The sequence below is a fragment of the Meleagris gallopavo genome, chromosome 1 (assembly GCF_905368555.1).
Source record: "Meleagris gallopavo chromosome 1, MGAL_WU_HG_1.1, whole genome shotgun sequence".
Taxonomy (NCBI): domain Eukaryota; kingdom Metazoa; phylum Chordata; class Aves; order Galliformes; family Phasianidae; genus Meleagris; species Meleagris gallopavo.
In genome coordinates, this window is record NC_139404.1 from 7040031 (window position 1) to 7063177 (window position 23147).

The window sequence follows — 23147 nt, forward strand, 5'->3', positions numbered from 1 at the left end:
TGTGCTGAATGTGGGGCAATATGCTGAGAGATGGACTTACACCTGGACAGACAGAAAGACTAAAGGGAAGTGATTTCCACTTCTGCAGTGCAGCTTCTGGCAGCTCCCCATTATGTTATGATCACAGCCCTTCCCACCATATTCTTTCCATTTACAGGATGGAGGACCTACCTGATGACAGAAGACTCCCGCTGCTGCCGCTGATAATTTTCCCTTTGCTCCCCATGTTGGCCAACTTTGAGGTCTTGAGCGTTCCAGTTTCAGTCAGGTCAATTGCAATCTCACTCAGGCTTCTTGCAGCATGAATCTTGGACTGGACATGGACAAAAGAGTTAATAATGGCCTAGCACTTCTTTAAAGCTCACAGAAGCAAAAAGTCATGCCACTGTGGCAGGAAACAAGCCTCCACAGCAAACTAGGATTATTTTGCAAGAATGGAAGCAATCCAGAACTGTATTCAGGACTGCACTTTTTACACTCATAAGCGGGTGCAATTCTGGCATCATTTCCTGTTGTTTTTTTCTCTCTTTGTCATGGATATTTTTCCCTCTTGAAGAAACTGTGTATAGACTCACTTTATTACCAAATACAACAAGAAACCTTCAGAAATGCTACTGCATAAGCTCAAAGGCCAAAGACCACCTCTAGTACCTAAAAGAAGCCAGGAAAGGTTTTTCCAAATCTGCTAGGAGCTCTAAATCATTAAGATGAGGATCGGCTTAAATGGGCTTTAATGAGAAGCTGGAAGAAACTGGCTGGAAAACATGTTCTGGTTATGGTTCAGAGTAACAGGCAGCACACAATGCACCTGCAATGCACAGAACTCTTCAAAGCATTAATATTAGTCAAGTAAGAAAACAGTCAGCCCCAGCTCAATAACTGGCTGTGCCAGGACCTTGCACAACAGCATGGGTCGGCAATCCAGGCACACCCCAGGGAAAGTAAACCTGCATAATGCATAAACCTAATTTAGGAGAGAAGGACTTGATCTCCTTAGATGTCATCCTTTTTCAATTTGTTGAGGAAGAATTTGGGACAAGATGCCCTGAAAGCTCAGGTGAGATAACCCCCAAATTTCCTTTGTTGGAGCTTTGAGTTTAGACATCATTATGCCCCACAGAGCCAATGGAGGCAGAAATCTTTTGGTGCACTGAGCAACAAAACAAGTGCAGCGGCTGGCTGCAGAGTCGGGCTCATCCAGTCCTAGAGGCTGCCCTGCCTCTGCAACACAAACCTCAGTATTAGCAGTTTGCCACCTATTCCAGTTCACGTTGCTGACAGCATCTTAACATGATGCTTGCTTAATAAGAGGATCAAGCACACTGATTAAGGCTGCTGGGGAAAGCTCTTCAGTGACAGCCCTAGCACCACTGAAAGGATGAACTCTATACATGATGGTGTTTTGGCTGCCATAATAATTTTCCAGACCTTTTTTTCTGAGCAGTACAGCATTTGAATCACCTTAAAATAGCAACTGCTACATCAGAACAACCCCCTAATCCTGCGCCTCCCAACCAGGGTAATTTCCAAGCATTTCAGAGAGAAGCGTAAGGAAACATTTCATTAAGCCATTGTGGAATAACGAAAACTTTTGTTCAGTAGGGTGCTGAAGGCACATGATCTGTTCCCATAGGAACTAACATGAGGTGGACCAGCAGGGACAGCTTGCTCTGATGGGTTTTTGGCATTCCTTCGCATCTTCAGAGAGGAGAGATCATTCTAACAAGAACTAAGGGTGAACTGACGGCTGCACGCTCACCACTCTTGGCTCTGTTATTGATTTGCTGTGAGGCTTTGGGAAAGACACTTCAGCTTAAGTTCCTAGCTGTTCTCTGCCTCTGTTTGCACATCAGTGAAATAATAATGGAAGTAAAATGTCTCCCTGTTGTACACTGTGTTTCTGAGATTAATGTAAGTCTGTAAACGAAGATAGCACTGGGAGAGCCTTATACTGAAAGGACCCACAGAAGTATTATTACAGTTTGATATTATTGGGTATTTATAGGCTCTGTTATTACCATTCAGAGGTACCTGAATGCCTCATAAGCTTATTTCCACAACGACCCTAAGAACAAAGGATCCCCACTCATTTGAGTGTGAAGGCAGAACTACGTGCCAATGTATCACAGCAAATCAGGCAACCAGTACTGACCATCTTAAACCAATGCTACAACAAGGCAGACACCTTTCATTTCCAGCAGCTCTACTCCAGACTCAGTCCAGGGAGAAGCGTAGGACATTTTTTGCTTCCTGAACTCAGGTTTCTGGTCAAAAATGAGCTGCAAGAAAGTTTGTGTACGATGTTCTCCAAATGGCTCTGAAAGAGGAAAGTCACTGCTTTTATCTACCAAGATTTCCTCCTGCTGAGTTTTGATAAGGAGCCTGAGCGCGACTTACTGTCTTGTTGCAATGCCAGATCTTTGGAGACAGTGAGTCTTCAGGCTGTTGCTGTCCTGGTAATTTATTCCTTGCAGATGCATATATGCTGTATAACCCTACAGCTACGTAGGGTTATGTATACTTTGTGTAACCCCAGGAATAGCCATTGTGGTCAACCCTAACCCCTTATACTGAGTCTTTGCAGTGGATGTCTGGGAAAGGCTATAAACCCCAAGTCTGTACAGACAGAATGGTCCTCCCACCCCATGAGGAGACAGTTTTCCTGTATTTGTAGAATAATTACAGTGGGCAGTCCTGTAGTTTATTTCCACTCATTTCCAGACTGCAAATTAATGCACGCTCAGGCCCTACCTGTTTGACCAGGCACTAACCAATATGCCAAGGGAAGGCAACGAAGGTGGATGCTGTGGTCCTGGCCAACGTGCCAAGCCAGCACCAGCTGGAAATATGCCCAAAATTGGACAAATGAAATAGCAGAGTAAGACCAAAGCCTGACAACCCTAGAGCCTGGGCAGAAGAAAAGCATACCAAAAGACAGCAGACTGGGGATCAGCAGGGCAGTGCGGAGGAACCACAGAGGGTGCAGCCCAAACCTGCTGAAGCTGGCAGGGAATGTTTTAGAGGCGGGCCACTAAGTGGGGATGGAGCATCTCCTGAAGGAAACTGGGTGAACTTTCCACGCTGCTCAATCCCTGCAGCCTTTGCTGCCTCCAGCAACACCAATCAATGTCAGGTGGTCTTGTGCTTTGGACAGCCACTCATCAATGGCAGAATCAGACCAACAGCTCATTTCATACAGGCCACTGAGCAGCAGCTTGTGCAAGGCTTGTGCAAGACTTTGTACCGACAGCACAATAGCGGAAAGCTAGATTACATCCCATTAGCACTCCCTAGGGCCTTGCAGTCCCTCAAGGCAAAAAAAATTTAAAGCACTTAGTGCAGACCTGCCAAGTCTCATTTGCACAGAGGAGACAAGCTCATTCATGAGTCATCTCAAAGCATGGGGCCAAACTGATCCCCTGTGCTATTCTGACAGGGTCAGAAGGTGAAGGAAAATACATCAGTGAAAAGCAAGAGTAGATGGACACCAGAGATGAATTATATCTTTCTTGCTTGCAGTGATGGGGTTTTGCTGCAGGTGTTTCAGTGGGATTTTCTGAAAGCCTGGGCCCATTTTCTGACAGTTCACTGAGCCAAAGAGTGCCGTGCTTGTAGGAATGTGCTACTGGAAATTTCCATAAAAGGAGACTTTTCAAAGCTTCTGGGCCAAACGTTTGATTGACTCAGTGCAGTCAACAGAGCAAAGACACGGCTTAAAGTCCTGATACATTTGTCTACTGAAAAAAAGAAAGCTGACAGGAGTTCTGCACGCTGACATGTTCACTCAGAAAGCTGGGGATCTTTTCAGACTCCGTGTTACACTTTGCAGAGACATACAGAGCCAGTGGGGAGTGAGATGCTGGGAACTTGGCGAATTGGCAGCAGTTCAATGCTATGTGAAGCTGCAAAGAAACCTGGGACCTCACTTCCTTGCAAAAGGGTCAAAATCCATGTGAGATGATTTTGGTTCACTTTAAAATCAAGTGAATAGATTTTTCCAGTGGAGCTGTGCAGAAGATCCAAATCCAGCTGGTGCCCAGCTATACGAGCACAGACTTCAAGCTTGTTCCATCCAGTATGTCTTATCTCCTGCCACAGAACCTAACCACTGAAGTGAAGGCTCTGCTGAGATCAGTTCCAGCAGGCTTTTTCATCTCAGTTTGTTTTTACTTTTTTTTTTCTTTTGTCAAAACTATGTGAAATGCCAAGTTTGGACATAAAAGCAAGGAGTATCTAAGTTGTGCTTTGAAGCTGGGAATTCATCTGAAGTGCGGACTGAGATTTAAGGGGATGCAAAGCCACGTGACCTGAAACTCAAATAAACGTTTGCTTGAGCCCCTAAGAGTTGAAACAAAGACATTTCACATTGCCTCACTCACTCATAAAGCAAATGCTTTACTGGTATTCAAAAGCAAAGCACACATGGATATAGTGTCCTGAAGTGACCAGAGAGATGAATTGAACACATCACTTAAAATTGATGGATCTATCAATCTTGGCAGTGTCACGTCAGACAGACTGAAACACCAGCTCCCTTAAGAAAAAAGAGACAAAAATATTTGTGTGCCTTAACTTCAAAGCCTCAGCATGACCACTGGGATTATTGTGACAAAGCACTCTGACATAGCAAGAGACGTGACAGATTGACAAACGAGAGCTGGTAGGTGGTGCTGTCTGTAGGAGTGTGAGAGAGGGGAGATCAGATTGAAACACAATCTGCCAGCAACAAAGGAAGTGACTGAAGGGAAGTCCTGGGCATTTAAAAGACCCTCTTTCTTACCAAAGAAATGGGAGGAGCAGGGAATCTCTTTTTGTTTATTGGTTTCTAGTGACCTAAATACCTTGCAGCTAGATCTGCCAACCCATCTGGCTAAAAGTAAAAAAAATTGAACTTCTGTTTGTTTGCCGAGTTTTTTTTATTGAGAGCAACAGAGAGAGTAATATATTGCTCTGGTAATACTCAGTAGAAATAAGAGACAGAAAACTCTCATTTGCTATTGGGTGAACTTGCAATTTTGTCCATGTTCATGGACAGGTACCCACTGAACGAAATATTTATCTTATCTGTCAAGTTTTACAACTGCGTGCTCATATGAAGATGGATGTCTGCATGAGAAGTCTCTTCTGTCTCAAAGTGATCTTAAAGTGATCAGAGCCGTCTCCTGCTGCTCTGGGTATGACTAAAATTACTGCTGATGAAAGGAATTAGAGGGAATACACACACTCCTTTGGTTTTAAGTCGGTTTACTTTATGCATTGAGCACCACAGTATGTATAGCACCACAGTAAGACAGTAGCTTGTAAGGCCAGGCTGTCAGCATCCTACCCCCTCATCTGCTGTGAGACTCTATGAAGTGAGAGGAATAAATAACATCCTCTACTCTTCATTTCTGGGAAAATAAAATAGTAAAAGGCAAGGGATAGCAAGATGAATTCAGAGACAGGTGTAGTCTGAAGCTACTCTGAACCACAAAGAAGAACCAGAAGACACTGTGGAAACCATCCAGACAGGGACCTGACCCAGGGATCTGTCTGCAAACTTTGGCTTCTCCAATTTGGCCATAGTTCAGTACAACCTTCCCCTCAAACCTTGCTCCCACAGGCATGAATTCATTACAAATTCCTTTAGCCTGGCAAAAGTCAGCATGTATCTTGAGTTATTTTGCCTTGTTTTGATCTCAAGTGGAAATAAGAGGGCAGTAGAGGAGCCACTTTGACCTTGCTGGGGCCATGAGGAGTGAGAACAACTCACCCCTACAATACATCTATTTCCTCACTTTCAACATGCTTACCTTGCTTTGCTTTCTGTCCAGGTAGAACTGATGTTGACTAATGGCCATAGCCCAGATAGACTTTATCAGTGCTGGACAGGCGTACCACGTATGCACAGCAATGCCACTATGCCCAAAAGTCCTCCTGGTCACAGATGCCCTAAAGAAGAGGAAAGAATGAGTTGTGGTTACACCGTGGTTTCTTCAGGTATATTTTGCCACAGAAAACAACCACAGACCTCACAGTGAAAAGGAGTACCTTTACTGAATACACCCTTGCACTGATGGGAAAAATGTTTTGAGATCTGCTACTCAAGTCAAGACAGCCTTTACTTTAAACAGTAAAAGTTAAAATGCTCCCAAGTCCTACAAGTAAAGGTCCCAGCGGAGTTACTAACGCCTAGCCAAACCTGGATGAATCTTGTGTGTCTCACCACACGCTGAGACACCTGAGGCCAAGTCCTCACACCTTCCAGCACCTCTGGCTTTGGATGGTGGGTCTCAAATATTAGGACTCTGATGATTACCAAAAAGCAACAGGATCAGTGGTTGCTTTACAGAATGTGGAAGAAACTCTCGAAAAAACCTTGATTTTCTCTCTTGTAAATGGAAAGATAGGACTTGCCATGTGGTATGGGAAGCTGTGAGGCTCAGAGAGGGCTGCTCGGTGCCCTGGAGAGAAGAATGCTACTCAGCGATTGGCTGAGGGAATATAAAAACAGGAAAAATAAGAGCTAAGTGTTTCCTCTTTGGGACTCCCAACCGTCCTCAAATATTAACAAAAAATACAGGTTAGGTTTCCCCATGCTTTCACAGCTGCACAAAACTACCCGATTATTCTTTCCTATCCCTCAACTCTAACCCTGCTGGCACAGTCCTTGACACCAGCACACTGCTGGATAAATACTGCACAAGCTCACAGTATCCCCCCTGGAAGCATTCAAGGCCAGGCTGGATGTGGCTCTGGGCAGCCTGGTCTGGTGGTTGGCGACCCTGTCCATGGCAGGGGGATTGAAACTCGATGATCTTTGAGGTCTTTTTCAACCCAGGCTATTGTACGATTCTGGTCTGCTGAACTCCTCCCACTGAAGAGAACACAATGGTGGCTGGAGAAAACCAAGCCCCAAATAAATAAGGTTCTGCTCTCCAATCTGTTAAGAGTCTTGTGGTTGAATATGATTATGAAATAAATGTGAGCAATGGTACACAGGTTGGGTCAGAAATCACAGAATTATAGAATATCCCGAGTTGGAAGGGATCCATAAGGATCATCAAGCCCAATTCCTGGCTCCACACAGGAACACCCAAAAATCAGACCACAGAAATGTGATACTTTTGTTATGGCCTTTTCCTCAGACACGCATTGTGAAAAGAGCTCCAGCATGGGGAGCGGGGCATGCTACAGAGGGGTGCCAGCAGGCCCTTTTGTGCAATGCAAATGTGGAGGTGACAGTGCAGGACACTCCAGGAGCTCTACATGGCAGCACATGAGATGGTTGACGCTTTTCCCAGTGCTCTGAAGTGCCCGAGTCTGCTAAAAAGCACCTTTTTCCCCGCTATATCTGCACTGCCTAACTCTTCTCAGGCATGGCTGTCCAAAACTGGAGGTGAAGATGGAAGTAAAAAGAAGTTGAAACAGAGTGAAGTCTGAAAGAAAAAGAAAACTGTGCAGAAATGTGAACTGCTGGCCGGGATCTGCTTGGGAAAGTTGATGAGTTCTTGTGTCAGGGACTTTTCAGTGCTGCAAAATGTGTTATTGTATCAATTTGCAGAGCCACAAATAGGAGTGAAATCTCTCTGAGCAAACAGCCACAGCCAATGCAAGCAAGGTCTTAGGAAATCGGGATCTCACATTTCAGCACTATCCTCAGCTGAGCCCTTTCTGTGCTACCATGTGCCATGCAAACACAGCAGGAAACCTGCTGTCATAATTGCTGTGAGAAAACTCTCCATGGGTGCAGCAGGATGAAGGCTGGTGGCCGCAGTGGTGAGGATGAGAGCAGGGTTGCCTGACCCCCAGGCTGCTCCTGGAACTGAGGCTGGAGAGGGGATTCTGAATGCTCTGTATTGACTTAAGGTACACAAATCACTGCAGCATATTGGCATATAAGGTTCTGAGACATTCAGGCACATGGGCTGGAGCCTAAATTCTGGTGCCATCACTTTCAGTCCTTGTTTTGAACTCCTAGAAGCATATTCTTCAAATCATTAATTTTTTCATTTTAAAAGCAACGATTGAGGGGGTTGGTCTCGATGATCTCTAGAGGTCCCTTCCAACCCTACAATTCTGTGATTCTGTGATTTCTGATTTTTTTTTTCTTTCTGGTATCTCTACGTGTTTCCTGTCCAATGTGTAAATCCTGTAAGGAAGAAGAACACTTGCTCAAAGATGCTGAGTTGCTTTCCACAGCTGGCTCCCAAAAGGAGCCTATGAGAGATGGCTCTTAGGTTCTTTTTCTGTGACTTTCCTCCATGCATGCCACATGTGCTACGGAATCAACCCCTCTGACACAAAAATGCACAACTACCCTCCTTTACAGGATAAGTAGCTGAGATGAGGAGAGGTTAAGTGGTTTGCACAGGACAGGAAGCCGCAGGCAGAGACAAGGCTCAAAAACATACATCGTGCTGCCCAGTCTTGGCCACAACCATGGAGCTGTGCTTGCTCTCCCATGCCTGCGAGTGTGGCTTTGCTGATTCAGGCTCTGGTTTGGCTACATGGAGAGGAATGCAGAGAGCACTGTGGTGGCTATTCCTCCGCTTCCATACACCAAACAGGAGTCCGTCCCCCTTGGCCAGGAGGCTGACTACAACCTGAGCTGTGCTCCCAGCATACTGCTGCAACGTGGCCGGCTGTAAAACAGCCAGAGTAACAGTTTGACACGAATGGAGGTACTCTCTGCCTACTAAAATTGATTGTGAGAAAGGCAGACAACAGTTCACAGCAGACAGAGCTTTGTCCTCCTGGTGTTGATTCAGGGAAACAGCGTCGTGCAATAAAAAGCAGAAGCTCTCCGGCGTCATTAATTCCTATCATCCAAATAAACACAAATGACACACGGTTGGAAAGAGAAGTTCCTCTGCGTGGTCACAATTTATGCATGACACAGAGCTGCAAATACCATGACTTGAATGTCGCAGAGCTGACTGCTCTCTCTTGGAATTGCTGCTTACAGGAAGCGGCCAGCTCAGCGTTCAGGGGCTCCTTGCTGCTCGTAGCCCACGTTCCTGATGCCTTGCTGTTGATGGACAGTTGGTGGAGGAAGGAGTGCACCACCCCCAATTCCCACTGCTGGAAGGTCTCCCAGAACATTCTCAGCACTGGGAATTCGCTTTGCTAGATTTCATGCGACTATTTACATGCTTAATATTAAGCAGATGCTTCAAGGCTCTGCTGACCTGGAACTGCAGTCTGGTTTGAGTGGTTTTCTGCAGTTTTTGCTTTAAGATAACACACCTATGGTATGGATACAGGCACTGTTACAGTGGTGTGACCGTGTTCACAGAAACTGCATGCAAAATTTCCCTAACAAAAGTACAGGTACTACTGTACAGATAGGCACATGAAACAGGTGAAACAGGATCACAGCCGAGCAATCAGCAAAACACAGCAGTACACCAAATTGGTCCGGGAAGAGAGTTTCTGTCAGCCCTCTTCATGTCTAATTGAAAAGCAGAATGTTGATTTCAGTCACAATAACTTACAGAGGAATTTGTACACTGGTCATTGTGTGCAGTAACCATCCACTAAGACAAACGAGTAGGTGTGCAGACTGCAGGCACTGAACACAGCACAGTCACTTGAACTCGCTCTCTCCCACTTTAGGACTCCAAAGTAACAAAAAAGGGTCCTGTGCCAAAAAGACTGATGGGCTTGCATCCAGCCTGCCCGTAAACCTCTGGTACGGTGCCATTCCTTTCCGCTGAACTCCTGAATATTTATTTACAAGGAAACGTGCGAGTACAAAATCTGGCACCCATCTCCGAGAGCCACCGGAGGACCACGGCAGCCCGCTCCCTGCGGCGGGACCCCGGGCTGCACCGCGGGGCCACAAAGGAACGAAGGAGAAAGCACTGCCGGGCTCCGGGGGGAAAACACAATGGGAATGTACCCACCCGACACAGAGGGAGCGTTCCCTTGCTGAAGGGCTCCAGCCTATGGGCGGTTTGGCTACAAAGCGCAGCGAGCCCCAGACCACAGCGGGGGATCCCGCTGAGCCCCGCAGCCCCCGGCTCGTCACGGCACGGCACGGTTCTCACCTGCGCGGATCGTGCACCTCCACCGAGAACTTCTTCTCGCGGAAATAGAGGTTCTCCAGCTGCCTCCATTGGAAGATCTGCCGGGAGAAGGAGGGGGTGAAGCTCCTCCACGCTAAGCCCTGCCCGCTCCCTGCCCTCCGCCCCGCTCTCTCTCCCGACGCCGCGCCGGGCTGCCCCGCTCCGCCCCGCTCCGCCCCGCCCGGCTCGGCCCGGCCCCGCTCCCACCGCAACGGAGCGAACCGGGAGGTGCGGACGGACGAGCGCGTCCCTGCTTTCTCAGCTCGCGCGGCACGCTTTCGCTTTGCGGATTAACTACAAACGTGAAAAAGTTACAGGAAAGCGGGGATTCGGCCGCTTTCTCCTGCTTTCGATGCTGCTCAGCCGAGCCCTCGGGCTTTTTGCAGCGCACAGAGGCGTTGTAAGGCAGCCCGCGGGGCGGCTCGCACCTCTGCGCTGCGGTGACTGTCAGGGCACTCGGCGCTCCGCCCTGCCTGTAGCCCGGCTCGCACCGGCACTCGGAAGCGAAGCGGTGTGAGTTTATCTCGGGTGCTGACAGCACTCGTGTTGGCGGTGCTTGGGGGTTGAGCAGGGCTGCGGCGTGCCAGCGGCGCTCCGAAGCCAGGAATCAGCACGTCGTGTTAGTCTTGCCTCCTTGCAGGGATCCTGCTATAGTAGGGGCTCGGACTCGATCCTCCAAAGTCCCTTCCAATCCACGAGGCACGGAGTGACCCGCTCCCAGTGACCCGCTCCCCTGCCCTCGCTGCTGAGTAAGCGTGGGCAGGTCTCAGGGACTCAGCCCGCCCTCTGAGTGTGCAGCTCCTGGGCACCGGGACGCCGCAGAAGCCGCGTCTCGCTGTCCGTACCCACGCCTTGAGCAGGAGTCCCTGCCTGCCGCGCTACAGCCCCGGGAGAGAGGGAGAGAGGACAGCGTAGAACCAGCAGTATCACCGCGGTGACTGCGGCCAACGCGCTGCGGGCAGCTCCGCCCACCTCCACATCCTTACAAAGAACTGAGCCCAAATCCAAACCCTGGCTTCCAGGCTCTTCATCCAGCCCCTGGCATCCCCGCGCTGCCTCTCGCTCAGAGCTGGTTACCTCTGCTGGGAGCAGAGCCAGCAGAGCACTCCCTGATTTATGCTCCCTCTCCCTCTACAAGCAGCTTCTGTCGAGTTCCTGTCCGACCCCCAAGGAAGGAGCCGAGTCCTGCCACGCTGAGATAAGCCGCTTGCCAGTGTCAGCACTCTGGAGATCGGTAAACAGGAGGCGTGATTTGATTTACACTGATTAAGCTGCTAATGGAGGTGAAATCTAGAAAATAAAGCAAGCCACAGCAGGGACACAAAGATTTTCTCCTTGCTAATATCCCAGGGGATCAGGATTGCAAATTTTATCGTTGTTGTTGCCTTTTTCCTTTCTACAGCTGGATGGAAGGGTGAGGGCCGTGACTGTGTTCCCTTCGGAGAGCTCGGTGCTCCCAGCTGTCCCAGTGGTCTGAGTGCAGGGGAGGAGGAGACCAAGAGGGATGGGCAGATCGAAGGGCTGGATTTTAAACTCTCCTTAGAAGACTGATTTATTCCTTGCACAGAAAAGCAAATTTCTGCATATCAGGCGTAATCACAAAATGGAACACAGAAATGCCCATTATTTTACCTCCTGAGAGAGGACGGGCTTGGGGTGAAAGGGTTAAGCTGGGAACTGCTATCTGAATGCAGACTCTGTCTCCCCTACAGGCTCTCAGCGCACTTCAGCAGAGCTTCAAAGGCAAGAAAAGGAAGTTTGGGGCCCAAACTCCCACTGACAGCAACAGGGGTCAAGCATGAGACTGCCACGTGGGCCTCCAAAAACATCCCTCCGTGCTTCCAGATGCCCGTCTGTCCGTGGGATGGTAACACAGTGTGTGCAGAAAACGTGTCTGGGAAGCGCTCAGACATGTGGAACACATAAGCATCTAAAAAGCAGCAGTTCACACCCTTTGGAAAACATCCCTCTGTCCCTGTGTCCCCTGTTGTCATTTTGGCATGAAGTAGGAATTTGAAACCCTTTTTCTAAGCTGTTGGCAGCTGTTCTGCTTGGGGAGTTTGTGCAAGAAGCAACTCAGGTAGATGAGATGCCTGTGCAACCCATTCTCCTCTGTCTGGCACTGTCCCCTATGTACTTATCCTGCCCTATTCTGTCCTCTCTGCTAACGAAGCTCACAGTGCTCAGCTCATTAAGTGCAGCTACGTTTCCCTCCCATGATTAATTCCAACTGTCCAAACACAGCAGCTCTGGGGGAGCTTTCAGCCAGCCAAGTGCAGGCGCCATGTGCTATTTCTTGTGCCCCGGGGTGCCCCATGTGGCCCTGGCTGCTGCCCCAGGAGGGGGTGAATGTGGCTTTATAGCTTGAGTTTGGGTCTTTTTTTCCATAGCACTACTCTCCAGGACATATATGTGTGTTTTACCATTGCCACTCCCTTTGCTGCCCAAATATTATGCTGCAGCCTCCCACTCGTTTTGCCTGTATTGATCTGAAAGGTCTCACCCTCTTACACATAGGGAATACAGTCTGCAAAAATGCGAATACCCACAAGAAAGTATCTGCTTTCTTACTAGCTGATCACAACCTCTCAAGAGAAACAGTGCCTAATTTCTCTCTTCAGCCAGACCTCCTAATGTAAGCAAGCTGTTCCCTTCAACCAGTTGCCTGGCTTACGTATGGTTTCAAATTGATGTTGTTAATTCAGTGACAGATGCACAAGATGCCATTAGTGAGTCTTAAATGGAAGCATAATTTTTATCCATCAAGATCCTTTTACCACGCTGGTGCTTACAACCTTCACTGGGAATAAGAGCCACAGCAGTGAGCTGGTCATAATTTCAACATTGTCTTGTGGATATGCAGTTACAACAGAAACATGCAGGCTTTGAAATGCCACTTTTGGGCTTAGATTCAGCCAGAGCATTCAAGTTCATGGCACATTTGCTTTTTCCTACACTGAGGCTGAGTTTGGTTTTGTGTGGGAGATGCATTGTAGAGATGGACAACAACAGTTCTGTGATTGGAAGTGTATTAGGGGTGACTTAATATTGAGATGGACAACCACAGTTCTGTCCTTCACCTGACCAAAGGTACATCACAGCAGGGACAGGGACAGCACATCCCCAAACACACTGGAAATGAGGCTTAGGAGAAAGGCACTCAGTAATACAAGCACAGTTCCCCTGCCCTTTGGAAGCTGCTCTCACTTGGAGCCTGCAGGCAAGGGGACAATTAGTGGTGCTTGCGGCAGAGCAAGCTTCTGTGATGTGGTAGTTTGTCCACTGGGATCTCTTCTGAGGTCAGCAGCTCATTTTGGATCATGCAGCACTGAGCAGCTTTCAGATGGGAACAATTTTTGCTAGTTGCCATCATTACAAGCTGCACATGAGATCATTCAACCTTCAACAGATGCTTAAGGAAGTCTCCCTGAGATTGGCTTCGGAGCACAGCTGCACACTCATGCATGCACGCATGTGAATGGCAAAGGACTGCTGAAGGAGAAAAGCATTATCCTTATTTCCTCCTCTTCTGAGTCAGGGTGTCTGCACTGCGGGCTCTGATTCATCGCGCCAACAGAGCCGGAACCAGAGCTATCACTTGAATTTGCAAGACTGCTTATCAAGCTGCTGACATGCAAGGGGAAACCTGGGGAACAATTGTTCCCTGTCAGACTGTGCATACTGTTTGAAATGTCTGGAGTGGGTGGGGGGCTATGATACAGAAAGCACTGCCAGAAATAGCTTTTTTTGCAAAGCTGGCAGCTTAGAAAAGGAGCTGGGGATCTGAGTGGTATACGGTGCACTGTGAAGAATTCAGGTGCAAGCTACAGGAATTTTGTCTTTGGAGACCCCTTCCAAGAGGCAGGCAAGCTCGCCAGGCACCAGATGTTTATGACTAGTTACAAAGAGCTGCAGTCAAAGCCCTTCAGACGCAAGCTTCTTTTGTGAGCACACTTGTGGTTTGCTAGCTGCTCCCTAATTAAGCTGAGCCTGGAGGAGAGGAGGCCCAGGGATCTGCATCCGTTTCAGCCATATGAGTCCGAAGAAGTTTTTTACCTTTTTTATTGGCTGTGGGGCTGGTGCGGTGGAGTTTGCACACAGCAGGAGGTAGGGTCAGTGTGAGAGCATTTGAGGAATGCCAGAGGCTCCTGATAAAGAAGGGAGCGTGTTTTTTGAATGAACATAAAGGAGCCTTTCTGGGTTGGTCACTCATGCCATGGGTGACTGGGACTTCACTGATGCGTAGGGAGCTCAGGTAATCTGTGCTAGGCACTGGGCTGTGCTCAGGAAGCTTTGTTTGCACACTCAGAAGAGGAACCATCCATGCATTTGGGAGCTCCTGGAAGTAATGAAGCTGTTGCTGGCTCTTGTGTCACCCTTGGTAGTAACAGAAGAGAGGGCTGCTGAAAGGCAGCAAAGGTTCTTAGTGCCCATTAATCATCATATCATAGAATCACAGAATGGCATAGGTTGGAGGGGAGCAAAAAGATCATCTAGTTCCAATCCCCCTGGCACGAGCAGGATTGCCAACTGCCAGCTCAGGCTGCCCAGGGTCCCATCCAGCCTGGCCTTGAGCACCTCCAGGGATGGGGCACCCACAGCTTCTCTGGGCAGCTGTGCCAGTGCCTCACCGCCCTCTGAATAAACAATTTCTTCCTAATGCCTAGCTGAAATCTTCCCTCTTTTAGTTTAAAGTCATTCCCCCTCGTCCTATCACTATCAGACCATGCAACAAGTCAGTCCCACTCCTGCTTGTAAGCTCCTTCAATGACTAGAAGGTTGCATTGAGAACCAGATGTAAATGCCCAAGTACATGGTGTCTTTTTCCTTTTTCTATGTGTATGTTTTGCCCTGAAGAACTTGAAGTAAGGCAGAAGTGAGTTACTCAGCAATGCACATGCTCTTGGTATTTCAGATATCAAGCTTGGTAGCTATTTCAAATCAATCCATCTGCAGAAGTCTATGGAAGATCTATCTGCTGTTTTTCTGCTGTCTTCGGTGACCAAACGTGAGTTACTAACGAAATGAAGCCAGATGTTTTAAGAGTTGCTTAGTGGCAAGAAAAGATGCAAAAAGCAGAGGTTGCGGCAACAGAAATTCTAACCAGATATATGAAGAAAAAACAAAAACACGGTCAGTACTGTAGAGCTGTGAGTAACTTGACCTGACTTTGAAGCTGACCTAACTGAGCAGGAGGTTGAGCTCTTTGTCCTATATTTTTCTTTGATTCTAAGCATCTAATAAATGAGCAGCTGTGATTGCTCTTCTTGGTCTTACATGGCATCTCCCAGCCCTTCCAGTTTCACAGCTTCTTGAATGATTAATTCCTTGTTAAATCATAGTATGCAGTACATAGAACAGTCATCCCTCTAAATGCATGGACTACCACCTTAGCACCTTGATGTAGGTGCTCTGAGAGGCTTCCAGGAAAGGCAAGGAAATAACATGACGTATTTTCTAACAGCCCAAATGGAACCCCTTTACTCACCTCGCTATGGGCAAGAGTCACAACCCTGGATGACATCCTGGTAATAAAACTGGCACTGAACAATAAAACCAAACAATGGCAGTATTTTCACACAGCTTGCACGAGTGCAGCTACAAACTCCCAAGTCTTTTGTTGTTCAGTTTAGAGATGAAACAAACACAACAAAAAAATTCCTCTGTGGATATCTGATTTCCTCCTCTGAACAAACAGCAACCAAAATTCTAGGGGCTGAGTTATGTGGGAGGTCAGGGTGGAGGTTATAAGCAGTCCCTTTCTGGCTTTAAATTCTACAAAAATCACAGCTCCAGCAAAGTCAATGACAGTTTTGTCCCAGTTGTTTCAGTGGGGCTATGGTTTTCATGCATGGGTTTGTATTCTGCCTCAAGCCAATCCTGCTTCCATCAATCATGTCTCTGTCAAACTAGTTAGTTAGGAAGAATGAAGAAGGATTTGATCCAAGCAGCACCAACTCAGCTCAAACAAACGGGATCTTGTTTCAGGGACAGATTTACCAAGAGATTTCCATGGGCTGTCACCTGTGAATTAGCCTGACCCTCTGCTAAGGGTGTCCCACAGGTCATGAGATGAGGATGCTGCTATACTGTAACTTAGCCCTCTATTCTGCCATGCCTTTCATTCATTCCTATATTTCAATTAGTTTGGGACTTTTTTTTTTTTCTTCCTAGAACAACAACAACAAAAATTTATGAGGTTTCCTGTGTGATTTGATGTGGGAAAAAAAACCCATCAATGATCTTCCCAGAGGCTTGCTGTCCTCCCTTTCCCCATGGAATGAGAGAGTGGCTTGGCTAAGCAGGACTTTTGGTGGTCTGTCAACAACCCCAGCTCACTATCTAATTACTTCCCCTTTGGCTGCAGGGCTCTTTTTCTGCCTAACAAACAGTTTCTAGTTCAGTTTGAGATCATTCTTGCTGTGTGCTGTTCTCATGGGACCACACCCCACAAACAAATGTTTCTAGCTTGACCAAACAGAAATTGCATCTGTATCTATATAGTCACCACTCTGCATTTATTTCCATTATGAAGAGACAATTCCCTATTAAATTTCAAAGTGGTTTACTGGCTCAGAGAGACGTAGAGCATCATCTCACAGAGGGAAGAGCTGTCATTTGGATAAAACATTATTTGTCTACATAATGTAACTCAATATTTGTTTCTATAACTGTATACAGACTGGGAAACCAGACTTTGGGTTTATATACACGACCAAATCCATCTTCAATGCACATATATTTGTCAAATACTGTTAGGTATTGGATGGCTGTCAACATTCTGGGTGCCTGTAAAATTCTAAATCAATATATTATTTCTGATTTTTATTTTAAATTTTCTCCTTTTTCTCCTTTACAAGCAAATCAAAGTGACACTTTCTGCACTGAAGATTCTAACACTGCATTCTGTGTATTACACAAAGGATTCCCAAGCTATAGCAGCTGTGGCTTGCTATAATGATTCATACCACCAGAAACCATTCCTGCCATTTTCTTTCCTGAAGATCCTCTTGCCTTCTGTAGTGGCATGACTAAAGCACATCTATCTTGAGACCAAAATACAGGAACTCCCATTCCATGCCCAGTCATGCAATGATGATGCACACGCCTGCTGGGTTGTGTGACTGAAAACATGCCTGTGACACAGGGTGTCTGTAAGTAGGGTCGCACAACATGCATGCAGCTGTGGGTTGCAATGCACAATCTTCTGAGCCTACTGCCCAGGCCACTCATCTAAAGATGCCTCATATTCATAGCCAATTAATAGCTGGGCCCTTGCTTGGCTTCACCTGGTGCTAAAAATACCCAGGCTTTTGGAGAGATAAGTCCTGGGGATGGTGGGGTGCATGAGAAGCCTGCTACCACTTCAAAGCCAAGCACATGTGCTCGAGGAAGTTTCAGTCTTGCTCCAAATCTCCACCCTAAATCCAGAGTGCTGAAGTCCAATTTGTTTCACTTTGTGCCGTCACAGTGATTTGTCTTTGCATCTTGTTGAAAGTCCTGCTGTGTGCTGCAGAATCATTCCATACTTGGCTGCTGCTTTTATAGAGAATTACCCTTTTAAGACCTGAATACAACACAGCACTTAGAGTAAGTGAGTTTTATTTTGATGGGACTACTCCTATATTTAATGCTAGTCATGGGCTTGACTTGGCTGCATCAAGGGATAGGACGTCATGCTGTAGTCCGTAATGAATGTAGATTCTTGCAGAGAATCCTGGGGCTTTATGCCTGACAGCATCACCACAGTATACGTGTAATGAACCACCGAAATTAACCCTGGCCTCCTTACAAGATAGTTTTGCCCTAGACTATGTATTAGTGTTTATTGGTATTATACATGACCAAGCTACTGTTTACCTAGATAGTATACACTGAACGTGACTATTCTGATCAGTTAACACATTTTAAAAAGTTGCTTTCCCTACATAGTCTCTTTAGTTGTCTGAGATGAGTCTTGTTTGGGAGAGAAACTGAACCAAGCTTTTATTAGCATATATGCGAAAGAAAGTGGTGATTATGACCTCTATGTAGCTGTTAATTCTTTGAGATTGAACCACGACAAAGTCCATGGAGCCAAACTCTTCCCATCTTGTTCTGATCTGTGAAGCCATTATCTTGTTCCACAACATTATCGTGTAGTTTAATAGAGGTTTCCTTTCTCTGTTTTACGTGGCTGTGATTTATGCAGCCTGCACTCATACTCAGCTACTACAGTTATGCCAGTGTTGCTTACTGTGGACCAGATGGTGAATGAGTTTGAGAATTGATCAATGTTAAAAGTGATTGCTTTCTTTTTGGCTGAGTTACACTGAGCTTTGATCCCTTCTCTGGAGCAGTTTCCTTCCTGGCCACACAATTAGACCAGCGTGACTGAGGAAGAGGAGGAAGTGAACAGCGGTAGCAGGACTGGGATAGGGTAGGAGAGCGAAGGCCACTTAAACTAGTGCTGCTGCCAGAAGAAGTGTTCAATGAATGAAAGTCTAGTGGTATGTCTGACCAAACCCTGCAGAAGTCTTCTGCCTCAGGGACAAAATTCTGCTTTCCAGCCCAGTGTGCTCTGATCTGATTTATTCATCTCCTGTTCACAACTTTCTGGCACAGTGCGATGCAGCGGCCAGGCTGAGGCAGGTGCTGAGACAGGAAGAAAAGGTGGGGGCAGGAAGGAAAAAGAAGAGCCTTGTGCTGAATGGTAGACACTCCAAATTGAGACAAGCAGCAGCAAAAAAGGTGCTACAGAGAAAATGGTTTCCTGCATAACAGGTATGGGATTAGTCCTTTTCAGTAAGGGAAAGTCTTAAACTATCACTGCTCTTCAGTGGTCACAGGTCTGGATCTTACATAAGGAAACGGGGTGAACAGCCCCTTCCACAAGAAGAAAAAGCAGGGTAAGGAACTTCACTTTATATATGTCTCCCTCTCCAGTACACCACATTTCCAAACACTAAACCAAGACTGAATTACTGCGCTATAAAATGAGTTGAACCCGCCATGACCTGAAGACTGGTTCAGTTTACAGCCAAGTCCATAATCCAAAAAGCATGAAGGATCAGCAAAGGGAAGAGAAATAAAAGTGTTGAGCAGAAAGAGTCAGCAGGTAGTCCTTAACAGTCAGCTAATCACAGTGAATAATGTATTACAGCAATGCCACTGAGACTCTACTAGCTTTTATAAACCAGTATTTCCTGGAAGTGTTTTCTGCTCCTCTTGTATCAGTTGTAAACCTGAAATTTTTTATCCCTGTCTGCAATGCAGAGATGTTTCCAAAGGTCTTGGGAAATGATGCCATTCCAAGAACAGCCCAATTGTGTCTGACCCCATCAGATGCTGGATGCTCTTGAGAAAGGCCAGCCTTGGCTGAATATATGCTGTGGCTGAGTGGCATGGCACTGGGAGGAGTGTTATGCATGCTCCATACCCTCTGACAACTGAAACCATCTTGCTGCCAAATCAAACACCCTTCATGAACGTGAGAGCTTATGACACCTCCTGAAATCCTGTCTGAATATAACTGATTCTGTGTTGGAACTATGGATGTTTCCCAGACATTCTTTAAGTCTTATCTTTAATAGTTCTATGCTCTTGATCTCTAATGTATGTGTGTGAGCTGAGCTTCCTTTAAACCATTTGAAAATCATGTTTCTTTTGCCTTTTTTACTGTCCTAATGTTCTTCTGTGATCAGTCAGGATAGAGACCAATTTGTCAGCTTCCTCCTCCCCAGCATTCATTACTTTCTATAAATTTCACATCAATCCCTACTTTATGCTTTTTTAAGTTTCTGGTCTGTCATTCCTTCACCACAGGAAGCACAAGTTTAACCACTCCATCAATGCAATTACTGACTTGACAATACTTCATTATGCCCTAAAGCAGAGAGGATTGCTATTTGTTCTGCAGCAAAAAAAGCTCTTAATTAGCTCATTGCTCCTCCTGTGTAAATATCCCATTTTGCCTCTGGAATTGGGAAAGTTCACTCTATCCCTTGCTGTTTGGAAAAGGCCAAGTGACATCACACAGCAATCTTTCACAAAATTAATAAACTGATTACTTCATTCCTGCTGATGACAAGCAGGTGATTTCTCTCTGATCAGACACTTAGAGCTACTGATTTTACCTGTGCTTTGTATTTCTTGGCAGTAGGGGTCCAACTCAGTTCTTTCTGCATGTGTAAATTGGAAGTCAAGCTGTTAGCATTGCTTTGGACTTCCAATAATACTACATATTAAATCCTTCTGTAATGAGAGCCCATAGAGCTTTGTGGTGGTATTACAACACAGAATAAAGTATTTTCATAGCATGTTTTATTTGATCTCAGAGAAAGGATAACACTGGGAAGAAATGGCAGAAATGGATGTTTAGCTGCTATGGAAAATCTTTCTCAAGCTACATTCACATCCGAATTTTGGGATGTCCCACATGTTTTCTTGTTTCCAAAACTAATTATTCTTCTTGGGCTCTCTTTAGTCAGCTGGAGAACGAGAACACCGGTAATGTTTATGAGCCTGAGAAAAAAGGCTCACCCTAAGTTTCACAACCACTGTCTTTCTGTGAAAGAAAATTGGGTAACACCAGATAGTGGTATTTCTTGCAAAGCAACCGAACGCTATCAAACCTTCTTTAAGGCCATTTTATTTTTGGTGATAGGTTAAACAATTTCTGTGTCTGTTTACTGGCCATAGGGAAGTCCTTTGGCTGACTTTGTTGCTTTTTAATTCTTCAGCTTGGAGTTAATTGCTTACTAGCTGTTAAGCTGCGTGCACTGAAAGATGCCTTCGGGCTCTTAAATCAGTGAGAATATCTCACTAGAACAACAGGGACATGCCTAGTGCTGCTACAACTGCATGAGCATGCAGATCTCTCAGCTCCAGGCTACACTGCTTCTGCTTCATGCATGGGTCCCTTCAGACAGAGTGGAGTTACATCCCTATCCACTGGTTAAAATGAATGAATACCATACAGGGACAATATGGAGGGACTGCAGTGTCCTGCTCTTTCCAACTGCTCTGCATAACACAGAAAAACAAACAAATGATGTCTCTCTGGTCTTGGTCATGACAGCCTCAGGAGTAACTGATAAAGCAGTGCAGGCATTTCCTTTCTGAAGAGCTGGCTCCAAAGAGAATGCTTTGGTTCACCATGAATTATGGAAAGTGCATCTTGACCTAAGATGCTGTGTAGAGCCCAGCAGGACAGTGACTCCTTTTTGATGTGTATGTCAAGTCCTGAAGGGCCTTTTCACAAGGAAGAGTATGTAGAAGGTACGTCTTTACTGACATAGAGGTAGATGGATTCTGCCCATCTGGAAGCTGCGCACTGCTGTTACAAAAATGAAGAAAGTTCTGTAAGCTGTTAGTAAGCTTCCAGCATGCCTCAGCATACTGCAGGACATGCAGGACAGTATCTAGTAGCACATTCTATAGCAGAACAGCAGCCATCTTTCCACAGTTGATATTTTCTTCTTTTTTGGCTGTTATGATGGGTTTTGTGAGGTCTACTTAAATGAGGCTGAAAATTTGCATTTATTTAATACCTAAGAATGAACTTCTGTCATATTATAACTTATATGGATCAAATCTGTGTTTGAACAGGTTACCCAGCAAGGTTGTGGATGCCCCCTCCCTGGAGGCGTTAAAGGCCAGGCTGGATGGGACTTTGAGCAACCTAATCTAGAGGGACGTGTCCTTGCCTAAAGCGGGGAGTTGGAGCTATATGATCTTAAAGGTCCCTTCCAACCCAAACCATTCCATGATTGTATGATATTCAAGAAGAAGCCTTTGGTAATACTTACTGAGTCTGAGCTAGTCCCTGAACATACAGGAGAAAAACAGAAGGGAGAATGATTGGCCTCAGATTGATGGCTTTGGTTAGTTTTGGGGCTTCCACAGAATCAAAGCGTAGGCAGGAGGAAACAAAAATAGAAGCACAGAGTCACACTAGGCTCTGTGGCCCAGCACAAGTTGCATTCCAGTTTAATAGCCCCACATTCCTGACTGAACCACCTCTGACTAGGTGCCAGATACCATCTCAACTGCATCCCGGGTAATGCTAGAGGACTTATGTCTGAGTGAGAATACTGGGAGCAATATCAGGTTCTGGCCCAACGTCAGCCCCAATTCTCCTCTCCGGATTCATCCAACTTGCTGACAAACCTAGTTAGCTTTCTAGAGACACATGGCCGATTTACTCCAGCAGATTAATAACAACGTGCTTTTGACTGACTGCTAATGGGATCGCCTGAGATAGGCCCAGCTGCTCAATGTGGGTTACACTTCTACTTGCAAACACGGTAAGCTTGAAAATCTGTCTAGGATCACATAAGAGGAAAACATTACAATCTCCCCTGTAAGACAAGCGAAGTTTTTATATGCATTTAAAACAAATGTCTTGGTTTCAGCTGGTTTCTTGTTAGTTTTTTGCTTGTGCTCCTTTTAGGGAGATTTATTTTTCCATTGCAATTTTTCAGCTTGTTTCTGGTGTTGGCAATGTGTAGGACAAAATAATAAATATCAGAAAAGACATAATCTCTTCCCTCCTCCCCTCTAGTTTTACTTTGCAGAAAGCTCATCAATGCTTACCCCTCCCCTTTCCACAGCAGACCTGAACCACTTCTTGCTGCTACAATGAAATGAATCAGATCCTATGGTAGGCTCCCAGATACCAGGGTTATCAAATGCAATTTTACAATCTAATTAGAAAAGAATTAAACACTGCATCTCACTGAGGCAGTTGGATTGCTCTTGCCAGAAGGATTTTACTACATGTGGAGAGTAAAAAGTCTTTTTACTTGGTCCACATAGGATAAAAGCACATTACAGAGAAATAACAAAATCTGAGTTACTCTGTTCATGTCCCGTCCTGGATATAGGCTGTGCATTTTGGAATAGCCTTGCCAAGAGATGGGGTCTGCAAGTATCACATCACAGAGAAATGCTCATCTAGGCTGCCTTTTCACTGATGCCATCTCTGGATTGTGGCAATGGACAATAGCCTGGAAATTCCTACTCTCCCCTCCCACCCAACTTTCTCTGCAAGATTTGTGACCACTTCTCTTAAGCCACAGAAGTTCTCTGGTTTGCTCATAAGGCAGCATTATTCTT

At 46.0% G+C, this 23147-nt stretch overlaps 1 protein-coding gene across 6 annotated transcripts in view; it reads right to left on the reverse strand.

Annotated features, from left to right (window-relative positions):
- The window catches only part of FRMD4A (FERM domain containing 4A), a 206719-nt gene that overhangs the window by 28385 nt on the left and 155187 nt on the right, over positions 1-23147 (reverse strand). For all 6 annotated transcript variants that reach the window (XM_010716644.4, XM_085216085.1, XM_085216076.1 and 3 more), the window contains exons 12-14: positions 10032-10108; positions 5793-5931; positions 172-313 (exon numbers count right to left, since the gene is read on the reverse strand). In XM_010716644.4, coding sequence (XP_010714946.1) covers positions 172-313; positions 5793-5931; positions 10032-10108 — 358 coding nt within the window. The remainder of the gene's footprint in view (positions 1-171; positions 314-5792; positions 5932-10031; positions 10109-23147) is intronic.